A 15,631-nucleotide genomic window follows, 5' to 3' on the forward strand; every position below is an offset into this window, starting at 1 on the left:
TAATACAGATTTCAGTTCAGTGTAACTAGTTTGTGGATCAAGTTGTGAGTTTCTGGAGGGTAATGATAGTTCTTATGTTGGCTCTGTCATACTTCAGAAACTATGGAGGAAGATCACTTTGGTTGCAGTCTAAGCACATTTACATGAAATCAATGGGGCGTGCTTCTAAAATCCTTGTTTCCCACAGGGGTTCAAATTGCCAAAGCGTACAAATGAATACAGTTAAACAGTAAAGAAAGACATTTATTGAATAGTTGAGACCATTATACTTGGTAAAGATTAAGTTACTACAGCTGATACAATGACTGGACGTAATGATGCCACAGGCAAGGGAGAGTGTGTGATGATTTTTTTTTAAAGAGAAATCATTTCACCCCGATTAACATAACATCTCAGTGCAGTTGAGATAGATCCTACCTTACTCTTGAGGCTGCTCATGTGAAGAGCTAGTGAGTGGTATAATACCTGTTGTTCATTGACTTTGGCCATTTTACCCTTCAAGGTAATATCTAAATAAGGCCTCAGGACAGCCTTCCCCAACCTGGTACGCTCCAAATGCATTGGACAGGATTGTCAGATGGGAATGGTGGGAGTTGTAGTCCAACACATCTGGATGGCACAAGGTTGGAAGAGGCTGCCTTGTGCTTTTACAAAAGACTTTTCATGTACAATACTTACGTCAATTATTAATATTTTCACAAGAGTTTGAGACTATAAAACGGGTGTGGAATCTCTTTCTTCCCAAAGACTTTTGGAGAAACCCCAGGGTGGGGTGGGGTGGGGTGGAGTGGAGTGGAGTGGAGTGGAGTGGAGGATACATTACAGTAGAAAGTGGGGTGAAAAATAGCATATTTTAGCTTAAAGCTGTTACTGCAAGTAATTAAACCTTAGGAGAGGCATTTCAACCTTTTAGAATGGGAAAGAACCATGTGAACCCCAGCACACCCGATTTGGAAAGCACCAAAAGACCAGTGGTCAGGAGAAAGGGGGTGGGGCCCGGGGAAGGGGTCACATGGGGAAAGCTAGGAGGCCATGTTGGGACCTCGGGTGGGCCAAATTTGGCCCATTGGCCTGAGGTTCAACACCCCTGTTACTAAACCAAGAAGAATAACTATTTAGGCTGCAATCTGATACGCACCCGCTTGGGACTAAGGCCCATTCAACTCAATAGGGCTTACTTCTGCACAGACACATATGGGATGGCAGTGTTAATCTTTCAGATGGTATGGGCCTTATAGTTAGTAGTGTATGTGGAGGAGCAGCATAGATCAGGAAAAATTATGTTGGTATTTGCAGCAGTCTTCATAATTGGTGTTCTCAGATGTTGAGAATTTTCCTGACCTGTTCACGAAGGTTGTCATCTACTGGAGGTTTCCGCTGGCTGCCAGGCTGCAAAAATTTCTTAATGGTGGGGATGTTGCTTATTCTTGTTTTGAAGGCCTAGATTAAAAAACAAGAAACTCCCCTAAGAACAAAGAAAAATATACCAGCATAGATGGACTGACATGAGAAAGCCGTTTAAGTATTTTTAGATATATACTGAAAATCTCATGGCCAGCAATTCCCTCAGCATTGGATTCTGAGAAGTTAAAAATCAAAGTTTTAAATGCTAACTGGACAGAGTTTTGAAAAGGAATCCATTTGTTTATAAACAAGGAGGGCCAGAGAGTCTAATTTTATAAGCAGTCTTCCAAAGATAAACAGAAAAAAATCAGTGAATGAGTGGAAATTCAGCCTAAATTCGTGGAATAATGCAATACGTTTCAATATCTCGTACAGAAAGAACACATTGATCCAGTTCATACATAATGCTGGGCAATTCCTGGGTTGTTTAACCCAAGAATTTCAAGAGGAGTGGAGCACGTGAGCCGTGCGCGTTGCACTTGTTTCCACTGAACAACCTGGAACACCCTGTTCCTGGGTTGTTTCGTGATGTCTGAATCCAGAAACACTGAGTTGTTTGGATGTTAAACAGTCCAGAGTTAACCCAACAAGAAACCATGGGTGATGGTTGGCTTAACTCTCTGCAATCCTATACTCACCTGGGATTAAGTCCCACTGGGGCTTACTTCTGAGTAGACACGCATAGGGTTAATGTTGGTTTTTGAAGGAAGCTTTTTCTCATCTGCTTACTAGGGGTGTACGAAACCCACTTACCGGTCCGGGCGTCCACGGGGTGGGGGGAGGCGATCTGTCCCTCCCACCGGAATCCTGCCCGGCTGGCTGCGCGGCGAGTAAATATTTACGTAGCCTATCACCGAAAAGAACAGGGACGCAAATGGTGTCCCCTACGCCGGACGCCATTTGTGGCTGGCAGCGGACGGACAGCAGCAGTGGATGGACCCGGACCGGCCAGCAGCAGGTAGGGTCTGTCCAGGGAGGATTTTGGGGGGTGGCGGGGGAGGGAGTAGTCTGTTCCGCCACAGACTCCGGGGGGCCAGATTCTAAAGAATCCAGTCTCATTGGAGTCCATGGTGGATTTCTCCGCCATCCCTCCTGCTTACAGCTTCAGACAAATATACATGAACCAGAAGTAGTGTTAATGGGTCTTGTCACTAATTATACTTCTGCACCTAGAATGGAGAGGCCTCCACCTGGTCTCTCCCCAGGTGTTCAGGCTTCATGAAAGGAAAAGTCAGTATCCAGTGCAACAGAAACTGCAAAGCATTTATTTCAGTCTGTGCTTTAAATCCCAGGGTGGGAAAGATGGTTTAGTAAAATGATGAGTCATACCACCTTTTATATTGTAAAAACTGCAAATGTTTGACATCTTCTTAGTTGCACATCTCTCTTTAGCAAACGGTATTCTCGGCTAAAGTGCATTTTGATTATGCAATCTAGTGTGAACATAGGAAGCTGCCTTATCCCAGGTCAGACTATTTGTCCATCCAGCCCAGTATTGTCTACTTTGACCAGCAGTGGGTCTCCAGAGGTGCTTCCAGATGGACGCCCCTGGTGCAACCAGTCAAGAGGCATTGTGCAGTTATTCCCTCCTTAATGGATTGTTGTGGTAAGAAAAAAGACAGAAGAAGTAGTGAGAAAACATGGGAGCATTACAAATGGAAGATGGCAGGATATATTTCCCAAAATGATGATGATGGTGGTTCTCAAGTGCCTAATGGCATACTAGGTGATGTATACTTTTCTTTAAATAGTCCCCACAAGCTATCAGTTTGCTGCATTTACACTCTCTGTACACACAACCTGCCTTACAATTATGTAGCTTGTCATTTCCAAGGGTTTTGCATGTCATAGTCCACTCACCTGCAGCAGGGGGAATTGAGAGAGGATATCAGGCTTCATCTCTTCTACCATTAGAATAGCTTCGAGCAGATGAACGTCTGCCAAACTGAGCTGGTTACCAACAAGGAAGTCTTGTCCATGGTCTTTTAAAACCTATGGTGTATAAAGAAACCAGCAGTGAGGGTGTGTAAGACAACCGATTGTTGGTGTGGATGGATGATTCTTGTTTCTTTGTGTAAAATGGGGAGGCAGAGTCTAGCATACTATCAGCCACTTAACTTTCATTCAAATATAAATTGTACACACCTGCAGGTGTTCCAGTGCCCCCTAATACATTTATAGTAGATGTGTGATAACCTGCACAGGAGCATTTGAACATTTAAGTGCTTCCATGTGATTTTGCTGCTTCAGAACAATGGAGATTCAGTGTGGTATAGTGGTTAGAGTGTTGGACTGGGACTCGGGATATCTGGGTTCTAGTTCTAGTCCCCACTCGGCCATGAAGCTCAGTGGGTGACTTTGGGCCAGTCTCGGCCTCACAGGATATAAAATGGAGAGGAGGGAGGAGGACCACGATGTAAGCCACCTTGGGTTCCTTCCAAGAGGAAAAAAAAATCAGCATACACATGTACTTATAACCATTTTTTAAATGGATTTTTCTAGTTTTTGCCAAGCTGGTGCCAAAGCCCAATGACATCTGCCCCAGAAAGAGATCCTGGCTTCTCTCCAGGGTTTCTCACTACAGTTAGGTAGTGATTCGGCTGCCTCAAATTTGGGATGTCATGAAAGGGCAGCAAATAGTTATTCATGTAATTCATTGTGGTTATATTTTTACTGCCAGGGAAGGGGACAGGCACTTGTGGGCTGTTCTGCCTCAGGTTCCAAAATGACCAGCCTTGCATGGGGGCTGGGTTATTTCCTGTGCCTCCACAGCAAGGTGCCCTTATCTGGCCCTGCGTCTCATAGGAAGGTGGGAAATTGCATTATACTGAGTCAGAGCATTGTTCCCTCTAGCCCAGTATGGTCAACACTGACTGGCAGCAGTGGCTCTCCAGGGATTCAGGCAGAATTCTTTCCTCGCTCTTCCTGCAGATGCCAGGGGTTGAACCAGGGACGTTTTCCATGCAAAGCACGTTCTCTGCCAGTGACTACAGTCCCACCCCAAGGTCTCCCGCCTATACATGTTGAAATCCATGCGGTGGTGTCCTCCTCTCTCTGCGCACTCTGACCTGCTGCCTCACTGCTACTCACCTTTTCATAAACGGGGAAGTATCTGGTTGGGGCTCTCTCTAAAATCAGGGCAGTTTGCTCTGCTTTTTCCTCTGGGGAACGGAAAGGAAGGGGCCTAATCATCCCCACCAGATCAGTCGTTCCTTCCACATACGTATCAATCCTGAAAGAAGCCATGATCATAGTTACTTTGAATTTTTGTTGCTGTTCTTCCATGCATTTTTCTTGTTACTTTAACATTGTTTTGTTACAGTTAAAGATAATAAAAGCTAATGAATTAAAGTATTTTATTTGAAAAGTCAATAGGCAATAAACATTAAATCTTGGGGAAGCATCTCTACGCCCTTTTCATTCATGTTCCGCTTAGGGGTACATTGCATGCAAATCTCATATCACTGCTCATATCACCTCCTCAAGCCACCCTCCTCCCCTCCTGCTCAAAATCCCACTTTCCCAAGGTTGCTTTGTTGTTGTTGTTTATTCGGTCGGTCGCTTCCGACTCTTCGTGACTTCGTGGACCAGCCCACGCCAGAGCTTCCTGTCGGCCGTCGCCACACCCAGTTCCCCCAAGGTCGAGTCCGTCACCTCCAAAGTTTGGGTTTTGTTACATGCATTTGTAGCTTCCCCCTTGTTTTTATACGATGCTTCATGGTATCTTTACTAAATAGCAGATGAAGAACTGGTGTGCATGATCACAGCTGGGGAAAGATGCCACAGTGGCTTATTTCGCCTACCACATCCTCTGGTCATGTGCCGGGGGGATTAGCAGGAGTACCCTCGGCAGCACATCTTGTTGGGTTGTAAGACCCAGGATAGAGTGGCTTGTTGCCATGGCTAACAAGCCACCCCAGAACCCCAGATGGTTAACCACAGCAACAAGCCACCCTGGACAAGTTTGTACAACAGGACCACCTGTGCCACCAAAGGTAATTATGTTAATCCTCCTGGCACGTGACCAGCATGCATTGCAGGAGAAATAAGCCAGCTTGGCTAATTTCCTTAGACACAATTGTATGGACCGGGCCAAGTCTGCAGTGAAGAATTTCATTAGGCATGCAATATAATTTTTCCACAGCTGACTCTTGCCACGCTGAACAGTTTAAGCCAGGGGTAGGCAACCTGGTGCCCTCCAGAGGTTTTGAACTACAGCTCCAATATCCCCTACCAGCATGGCTAATGAACATGGGAGTTGTAGTCCAGAACATAATGAGTGCACCAGGTTGCCTAGCTCTGGTTTAAACTGTACAAAATTACATACCAAACTGGAGCTGCAGTGCATATACGAAGCTCCTGGGTTCTTGGGGCTAGAAGAGTGGAAAAGGAGCTGTCACCCAAGCAAGGTAAGGGTTACCATTGCACTTTAGAGAAGACAGGGCATTTAATATCCCTGCAGTCCTAATACAAAATCACTCATGGAGGTGTGATATTGGGAAATGTGTCCTTAATCAGGGAGAAGCCACTTGTGGCCCTCCAGAGGTTTTAGCCTACAACTCCCATCAGCCCTAGCCAACATAGCCATTGGTAAAGAATGGTGGGAGTTGTAGGCCAAAACAACTGCAGGGCTACACGTTACCCACCTTTGCCCTAAATAGTTTCCCTTTATTTTTGCACAATCATTTCTCTTAGAAGGAGAGTGCTGTTGCACAGACTAGGCAGAAACTCATAATGGATTTAATGCATGGCCATTCTCTGTCACTCCTTTTAGTACCTCCCATAACTGGTATGTTCATTTTGCTATCAAGCTCTTATGGGACAACTGTTATGCCTAAGTAGGTATAGCCTGAATTTCTTTGTCAGTCAGACTGTAGCTCTGGGAATACAGAGATGCAGACATAAGATTTTTGAATTTTACCACCTATTTACAACTTCAATTAAGGGCTGTGTTTCTACTCGGATAACAAGCCTAAAGCAAATTTTAAGTTTTAATAAGCATGGCCATGACACAGTACAGGGCTCTCTCCTTCAGGTCCTTCCCATAGAGGTTGTGTTTTGCTGCGATGTAGCTGAGAATGGCTCGTGTCTGCACCATCTTCATCCCATCAATTTCTACCATGGGCACTTGCTGAAAGAGCAGGCATCCATCTTTGAAAAGAAAAAAGGGGGGGTTTACAAAGGTTAACAAGTTTCAGTCAAATCTTTCAGATTGATGCAGTCTGCCTGCTATGAAACTAAAAATGCAAGCATACAGGTTTTCAATACAGATCATATCTTAACGCAGTTTCTTAAGGGAAACCTGTCCCAATATTGGTTTGTGTAATCAACTTATTTATTTATTGCTCTCATTTTTTGCACTGGCTTTCAGTCATATCTCCAGGTCAGTTTACAAAACAGTAAATCAATTAAAATGTACAAAATGATAATGATGATGTAAAAGCCACAACAGTAAAAACAGCGGCATAAAACAGTCAGCAGGATTAAAATTGCACCTAAAAAGCCCAGAAAATGAAAAGGTCTTTGCCTGGGACTGAAAGGACAATACAATAGGCGCCAGGCAAACCTCGCCGGGGCGAGCGTTCCACCACTGGGGTGCCATCACCTAGAAGGCCCCTTTCTGGTAGCCACTTGCCTCACTTCAGATTGTGGGAGCACCCACAGGAGGCCCTCCATTGAGGGACATCATGTACACCTTGGTCTTCAGTGGTGAAGTGCTTAAAAAGTCAAAACCAGCACTTTGAACTGGGCCCAGAAACAGTGAAGTTACCAAACGTACTAGCTCCCAGTCTATTGTGTTTCCAGCTCAAATGAAGCCAAGCCAGTTCTTTACCTGAGAATAAGGCTATATATTCTGGCACTGACCCCAATGTATAGTTGAGGAATACATTTTTTATTTAGAACATCAATGATTTAAAGTGCTTACATGCAGACCACGTATTCTCCTATAGACTTACCATTGCGTAATTTTTCCAAGTCTTCCTTTGTTTCTATAAATTGTTCTTCAAACTGAAACAGAGCAATGGAACAAAATGTTTTTTTCCCCATATGTTCTACAAGTCATGGGTGATCTTGAAGAGAATGAATAAAGGATACATGTCCTTTTATTTTAGTTTAAAAGCAGTTGACGCCTCTTGGAATAGTTTGAAAAAACACAAGATACAATACAGCCTTTCATTTTTTGCATTCTGTACCCTTGTTTGTTTGTTTGTTTCAGAAAAAACGGAGTAAAAGTGGGCTTTTTTTCTGTAGAACACAAGTGACAATGCACAATACTCAGTTTCTTTACGGTTTTCATTTTTAGTGTGCAAATCAGCCACGTTATTCATAGGATCATATTGCTGGAAATTACCTCCAAAGACAAACAGTCCAACCCACTGAACTGAGACCAAATACACTGATAGCTCTCAACATTCCCAGGCACCTATTTATTTTTGCCCTTCCTTCTGTGAGCGTGGACAATTATTTATCTCATTTATGGCATTAAAAATTATTTTGAAAATTACTTTGAGTTGCATCCCCAAGCAAGGTTCTGCTCAGAATACTCCCGGTGGCAATAGGTGGCAATTTTCCTCAGTTCCCCCTCCCTCTGCAGCCCCCATCACCACCTGCCTCACTGTTGCAGAGGTTCCCCCAATGCTCCAGAGCAGATTTTGAGGGCACATGAACTGCAGGGGGGGGGGTCAGAGAAGGTTGTCTCCTCCCCCATTCAAGCCAGCAGAAAATCTCCACTGGATCAAAAGCCTCTGACTGATGGCATATATCCGTGGGTTGCCTGTTATATAAACATTTTTCTTGAATTACAAGATTAAGATTGAAAATATACAATTATCCTTTTAACTGGCAGTCAAGCCCAGTCACAGGGTTGCTGCGGAAAGATGGGGTGTGTAAAGCCAAGTATGCAGCTCTGAGCTCCTTTGAGGAAAGGGAACATATACATCTAACATACATCTAACGTATGGCATTCTTAGCTCTGGGATGAAGAACAGGATACAATTGTAAATTGAACCTAGGGCATAATGCGGCAGCCAGAGTGCTTTCTGGGGTACATTTTTAGACCATATGACACCAGTCTTACACCACCTGCACTGGCTCCAACTTTGTTTCTGGGCCTGATTCAAGGTGCTGGTTCCTACGTATAAAGACCTAAACAGTTTGAGGCCAGGATATTGAAAAGACTGCTTATTGCTATCTGAATTGGACCATACTTTATTATCTTCTTCAGAGGCCCTGTTATAAGGGAGGTAATGTTGGTGGGGACATGGGACAGAGCCATTTCTGTGGCAACATCCCAATTATGGAACGCCCTCCCTTAGGAAGTCAGATTAGTTCCAGCTTTGCCTAGCTTTAGGGGGCTGTAAGGACTGTTTTATTTAGGGTGGCTTTTGTTGGGTTTAAAAAGTTTTATTTTGCTCTGTGGATGTTTTAAAGGCGGCTTCTGTGTTCTTATTTTCATTGTTTTGTTTTAAGTTGTATATCACCTTGCTGGTCCTTTTGCACAGAAAGGTCATTTATAGGTATTTTAATAAAGAAATAAAAAAAGCATTTTTTAAAAAAGCATCATGTTTGAAGAAGCTAAGAGGCTGTTCATATGGTAATTTGAGTACTGTCCAGTCTGTTCTTCAACAAGAAAGTGTAGAGGAGATGCTAAAGGCCCGGGAGGGCAACTCGTGGCTCCTTAGATGTATTAGCCTACAACTCCCATCATCCACCCCTGTTGCCCACCCCTGTGCTTAAGGAGCATACTGGGACATGGAGCCTGTTCTGACTGCACAACTGTATGTGCAGAAGAGGTCACTGGTTTTGACCATTAGTCCTTTCTCTTCCTCTTTATGGGCATACAAACCTCAACTCCAGCTGCTGCAAGAAGCCAGCGGATGGATTCCATTTTCCCTCTCCCTCGAAAGTAGTGTAGTTTGGGTTTTCCAGCCATCTTTAGGTAGCCTTTTATTAGTCAAGCACAACACAATAGGAAAAATGGCTTCACAGTAGAATAAGATTGTGGAATCTCCTAATATGGAGGTGGGAGAAGAAAATTGCGGGGGTGGGGGGAGACAATCATGAATCAAACATTCTGTCTTTCTTAGCAGAGTAACAAAAGAACCCTCACTTTACATAACTCAGCTAGTCATTGGATTGGTCTCCCTCAAGGAAACCCCTAAGTATAATAGACTGTCATTTTACGGCAGGGCTCCTGTGTCTTAAAACAGCTCCATCACAGGCAGAATTCAACAGGTGCAACTTTCCCCAATACTGTTAAATCTCTGTGCCTAGAAAAGCTATCCCTGTTTAATGCCTGCTTGTCATGTAACTGTTAAAGGTGCAGGAACCCAGGTTGCAACCAAACCTGGGAACAGTCATTTTCTGGCGGTGTTGAACAAGTCTCTAAGTAGAGTCTCGCACAAAACTAGATCCCATGGGTTTGATGGGAATATGAACACTGATGGGAATATGAACATTAAAATTGTTTACATTTGCATTTTCTAGTTCATTGACTACAGATTAAGAGGCCTGTGGGTGTAATCCTATCACTTACCTGCAAATAAGTCCATGGGGTTTACTTCTGAGTTGACATGTATAAGACTGCACTGTGTGGGTGCAATAAAGAGTCATTAAGGCTATAAATCAGTACACACTTACCTGGAAGGAAGTCCCATTGAACTCAGTAAGACTTCCTTCCGAGTCAGTTCTGACATGCATTGGACTGCACAGTAAAACCCACAATCAAAACAGTTACAAAGTGTGAACAGAGGTGATCCGGTAGACATTGTTTACTTGGACTTCCAACAGGCCTTTAACAAAGTCAAAACTTAGCAGCCATGGGATAAAAGAAGAGGTCCCTTTATGGATCAGTAACTGGTTAAACAGAAAGCAAAGAGTAGGAATTTAATAGTCAGTTCTTGCAGTGGAGGGATATAGAGCATTTTGATATGAGGCTTTTATTACATGCTTGTGATTGGTCACTCATGGAATTTTGCAGAACCTTTGCATGATGTCATCAACCTCCAGGGCGTCTCCCACGCTTTCTGACCTTTATCCCATTTTTAAAAGATCGGGGATAATGCGGTAATAAATGGCATTCCGCTTTAACGGCCATGTGAAATTGTGCAGTTCCACTATACCACAGCGCCATCCAGTGGCTGTATAATGAAACATGTAGAACTTGCAGACAAAGGAAGTCCTGGGAAAAAACCACATGTCAGCCAGTGTAAGGAGCCAATCTTAATCCCACAAAGAATCCAGAAGCAGAAACCCCAGTAAGTTGTGGGATAAAAAGCCTGGTGTGGAGAAGCCCCTTAACAGTGGGATCCCCCAAGGATCTGTATTAGGAGTGGTACTTTTTAATTTGTTCATAACGTGTTAGATGTGAGCAGCTAGGGGTAAGTAGTGAGGTGGCTAGGGTCCACCTAGCCACCTCACTAAAAATTATTTAGGGCGGTTAAAACAAAAAGGAATTGCAAGAGCTCCAGAAAAATCTCTCCAATTGGGCATCAAAACGGCAAATCCAGTTCAATGTAAGCAAGCGTAAGGTGAAAAATGTCCAGGCAAAATGGGATGTAACTAATGCAAGTGTGACCATGGCCAGACATCTCTAGGAATGGCCACAGTTGATATGCTAGCCTGAGCTGTGCAAAAAAAAGCACTCCTGGCCACCATCAAACCCTGGGCATCCAGGTTCAAGCTCAAGTCCAGCAGTATACTCAAACTGCAGGCCTGAGTCTTCAGGGGGAGTGTAACCCCATCCAGCACAAGTTGAATCCCTATTCCCTGATCTGCCTTGTGACTAACACAGAGCTGTCTGGATTAAGCTTCCATTTGTTTGCCCTTATCCAGTCCATTACTGACATCAGATACTGGTTTAGAACTAGAACAGCTTCCTTGTATTGGATGGAAAGGAGAGAAAAAGTTGTGTATTATCAGCATACTGGTCCCATTTCTCAGCGCTGAAAATGACCTAGTAAGATGGGAAAGAAGAAGCTTCACTGCCGAGGCGTATGCATGCTTACTCAGAAGAAAGCCTGCCCCCCTGTGGTCAATGGGACTAGTTTCTCTCAAATATGTCTACATAGGTTGGCAGCATCAAGGCACGTTGCTTCTCCATGAAACCTCTCTAGCTGCAGAGGTTACTGCCAACTATGATCATCACATTTAGTTCCGGCAGAAAATCAGTAGCGAAAGCTGTCCTCTGGCACTGACAGAACAATGATGGGGGGAATATCACCTGTTGAAGTTCTGGCTGCTATGCAGCTATAGCACAGGAGCACTTGCAGAAAAGGGCACCCCTAAACCTCACCTTCTTCGTCTTTAGTTAATGTAAGCTTGTGTTGCACTGAGGCAAAGACAGGCGTTTTCCTGCAGTGCTAAGCTAATAATTGGTTCAAATCAATTCTCCATGTAGCTTGTCTTTCTTATTTGACTCCTCTGATGTATAACAGATCCCAGACTGGTGGACCTTGTTTATTTCATCCAACCATTTATCAGCTCCTCTTTTTTTCCAGCTAGTTTTCACACAGTTGGAAAACAGCCACTCCATATATACAGTTACTTGCCAGCCACTCAGTTCCCCTGTCTGCTTGCTTTCTGCTTCAGAAATTCCCTTTTCTGCTTGCTTTCTCAATTAGTTTCATCCTTCTTACATTCACTTTGGACTTTTCAGATTCTCCTTTTCTACTGTCCAAAATCCATCTTCCCCTATGTCAATACTGCAAGTGAGCAAAATGCAAAGAACGCCACACTGCCAAGATATACAATGTTCTTCACTCTCTTTTTTTCAGCCAGCACTTATTTGGAAGCAAAGGACGCTCTGCAGTCAGTTTCTTCCAAGCTTCCCACCCACCAGACTGCTTTTTCAGCTTGCTTCAGTTTCTCATCTATTCACTTTGATCCTTTCAATATCCTACGGTGCCACTTTCTAAAATCCCCCATTGTCTCCTTTCTCCCTTCACTGCAAGTAAGGGGTGCCTGCATTTTGTTCAATGTGTATTGAACTGCATAAAAATGCAAGTGGCCATTTGTTCAGCTATGCCCATCTTAAACTACTTCCAGATGGGAGACTGTATAAATAAACTCACCATATATTTTACTACTTACCTCTAGATCTGACTCCTGTTCAAGGCTCGAGTTAAAGAACATTCCCTGGGGATGCTCCTATCAGAAGATTCAACTCTTGTAGCTGAGCAAATTAAACCAGTTCTGCCTGGCCCACAAATATCTGAAACCCCTCTCTTTCACCCAGCCCAGTACAGGGGGAGGAGGAAGTCTGTTCAGTGTCAGTGGTGGGTGTAGCCTTCTCACATTCCAGAGGCACAGCCATGCTATTCTGTTACACAGTAAAAGCAGAGAAGTGTCTTGTGGCAACTGAAATTACTACCTGATTTTGTGGCATAATCTTTTGTGGGCTAGTGCCCACTTCATCAGGATCATTTCATTTTGTCCACAGTTGGCAGGGGCGGGGGGCAGTAGGCAGATAGAATTACAGTTACACACACACACACACACACACACACACACACTCTGTAGGGTGGTCAGGTGTCCTACTTTACAGAGGGAAGTCCTTTGTTTAAAGGACTGTCAAAGGAGAGTCCTCTAGCTGAATGGTATCCTCTATTTGAAAGGCTGTCCAGTCCAAATCTGAGTGAAAGATAATGTCCCATAGGACAGGAGAACAGGGACTTTGAAGTTACCCATCAACAGTATCTGGATTGAGCAGGCACAAAGGATCAATTTAAATTATAATCATTATGTCTAAATTTGCATGTATTCATATAAGATAGCATATGCAAGCTTTATGCAAACTAGCATCCTCCTTTGTCCTCCTTTTTGGGTGATATGTAACTAGCTAACCTATATACATTGGTACAGAGACAAAAAATGTAAAAAGTGTGCCCAGAAGGCCACAAAATGCCGTTTCCATTTGGCACAGAGTGTACCTCTGGTGTTGGTTTGCGATTTCCCCCTCTATGCCCATCTGTGTGCGTGCGCCTGGCCCTGTTCAGGCGTTTGAGCAGCGCAAGGCAGGAAAGCGGAGATGAGAGCACAAGCTCCGTCCCCTCCATTACTGACCCTGTAGCCCTGTCTGCAGTGGGAAACCTCTTCTACTTGTCTGATGCCACACGTGATTTGCAGCCCTGGTTTTCCAGCTTTCCAAATCATGTGGGCTCCCTGCATGAGTCAAAATGGCTTCCCCATTGCAACTGGCACCCTCTGACTCAGCGGTGGGGAACCTCATTCAGCCCGAGGGCCAAATTCAAGTTTGGAGAAGCTCTCCGGGGCCACATCCTAGTGATGGGTGGGCCTGAAGCAAAAGGCCCCAAATACCACCAATACTAGCATTTGTTGTTGTTGTTCAGTCGTTCAGTCGTGTCCGACTCTTCGTGACCCCATGGACCATAGCACGCCAGGCCTTCCTGTCCTGCGCTCTCTCCCGGAGCGTGCTCAAGTTCATATTCATTGCATCCGTGATGCTATCTAGCCATCTCATCCTCTGCCGTCCCCTTCTCCTTTTGCCTTCAGTCTTTCCCAGCATCAGGGTCTTTTCCAGGGAGTTTTCTCTTCGCATTAGGTGGCCAAAATATTGGAGCTTCAGCTTCATTATCTGTCCTTCCAATGAGCACTCAGGGCTGATTTCCTTTAGGATGGACTGATTTGACCTCCTTGCAGTCCAGGGGACTCGTAAGAGTCTTCTCCAGCACCACAGTTCGAAAGCATCAATTCTTCGGCGCTCAGCCTTCCTTATAGTCCAGCTCTCACAGCCATACATTACTACTGGGAAAACCATAGCTTTGATTAGACGGACCTTTGTCGGCAAGGTGATGTCTCTGCTTCTTACTATGCTGTCTAGGTTTGCCATAGCTTTCCTCCCAAGGAGCAAGCGTCTTTTAATTTCATGGCTACAGTCACCGTCTGCGGTGATCTTGGAGCCCAAGAAAGTAAAATCTGTCACTGCTTCCATTTCTTCCCCTTCTATATGCCAGGAAGTGATAGGGCCAGATGACATGATCTTAGTTTTTTTAATGTTGAGTTTCAAACCAGCTTTTGCACTCTCCTCTTTCACCCTCAACAAGAGGCTCTTGAGATCCTCTTCGCTTTCTGCCATTAGGGTGGTATCGTCTGCATATCGGAGGTTGTTGATAATTCTCCCGGCAATCTTAATTCCGACCTCTGATTCATCCAACCCAGCATTTCTCATGATGTACTCTGCATATAAGTTAAATAAGCAGGGTGACAATATGCAGCCTTGTCGTACTCCTTTCCCAATTTTGAACCAATCGGTTGTTCCATGTCTGGTTCTTACTGTTGCTTCTTGACCCTCGTACACGTTTCTCAGGAGACAGGTAAGGTGGTCTGGTACTCCCATCACTTTAAGAATTTGCCACAGTTTGTTGTGATCCACACAATCAAAGGCTTTAGCGTAGTCAATGAAGCAGAAATAGACGTTTTTCTGGAATTCTCTTGCTTTCTCCATGATGCAGCGAATGTTGGCGATTTGATCTCTAGTTCCTCTGCCTCTTCGAAACCCAGCTTGTACTTCCGGTAGTTCTCGGTTCGCATACTGCTGAAGCCTAGCTTGTAGGATTTTGAGCATCACCTTGCTGGCATGTGAAATGAGCGCAATGGTGCGGTAGTTTGAACACTCTTTGGTGTTGCCCTTCTTTGGAATTGGAATGTAAACTGACCTTTTCCAGTCTTGTGGCCACTGTTGAGTGTTCCAGATTTGTTGGCATATTGAATGCAGCACTTTAACAGCATCATCTTTTAGGATTTTAAATAGCTCGGCTGGAATACTGTCATCTCCGCTAGCTTTGTTGTTACTAATGCTTCCTAAGGCCCACTTGACTTCACTCTCTAGGATGTCCGGCTCAAGTTCAGTGACCGCATTATCATGGCTATCAGGGACATTCAGATCTTTCCTGTATAGTTCTTCTGTGTATTCTTGCCACCTCTTCTTAATCTCCTCTGCTTCTGTTAGGTCCCTGCCTTCTTTGTCCTTTATCATGCCCGTCTTTGCACAAAACGTTCCCTTGAGATCTCCAATTTTCTTGAAGAGATCTCTAGTCTTTCCCATTCTGTTGTTTTCCTCGAATCTGTTACTGCCAGTAACTAATCTTCAGGAGAGGCAGGAACCCACTAATGCGCCAGTGGATTGACAGAATTGGATACTGCCCACAAGTGTGATAGCTGGGCCATAGATAACAGATTTAGAAGTTGATGCACAATTTCTTGCACA

The 15,631-nt window shown here is 44.3% G+C and overlaps 1 protein-coding gene across 2 annotated transcripts; it reads right to left on the minus strand.

Annotated features, from left to right (window-relative positions):
* Positions 1-218: 218 nt before the first annotated feature.
* Positions 219-12,648, minus strand: LOC146359184 (glutathione S-transferase-like). 2 transcript variants are annotated; one of them, XM_084826804.1, is made up of 8 exons: positions 12,496-12,648; positions 9,941-9,992; positions 9,251-9,415; positions 7,362-7,413; positions 6,423-6,555; positions 4,495-4,636; positions 3,265-3,396; positions 219-1,440 (listed from the first exon to the last, which is right to left on the minus strand). In XM_084826804.1, the coding sequence occupies exons 3-8, from the start codon at positions 9,335-9,337 to the stop codon at positions 1,318-1,320; spliced, it is 669 nt and encodes a 222-aa protein (XP_084682930.1). In that variant the 5' UTR covers positions 9,338-9,415; positions 9,941-9,992; positions 12,496-12,648; the 3' UTR covers positions 219-1,317. The 2 variants fall into 2 exon arrangements, with proteins under 2 accessions (XP_084682930.1, XP_084682929.1); XM_084826803.1 differs by lacking the exon at positions 9,941-9,992.
* Positions 12,649-15,631: the final 2,983 nt, after the last annotated feature.

Source organism: Heloderma suspectum, chromosome 1 (assembly GCF_057233095.1).
Source record: "Heloderma suspectum isolate Gila_16-S chromosome 1, 16-S_ref, whole genome shotgun sequence".
In the NCBI taxonomy this organism is placed as follows: Eukaryota; Metazoa; Chordata; class Lepidosauria; order Squamata; family Helodermatidae; genus Heloderma; species Heloderma suspectum.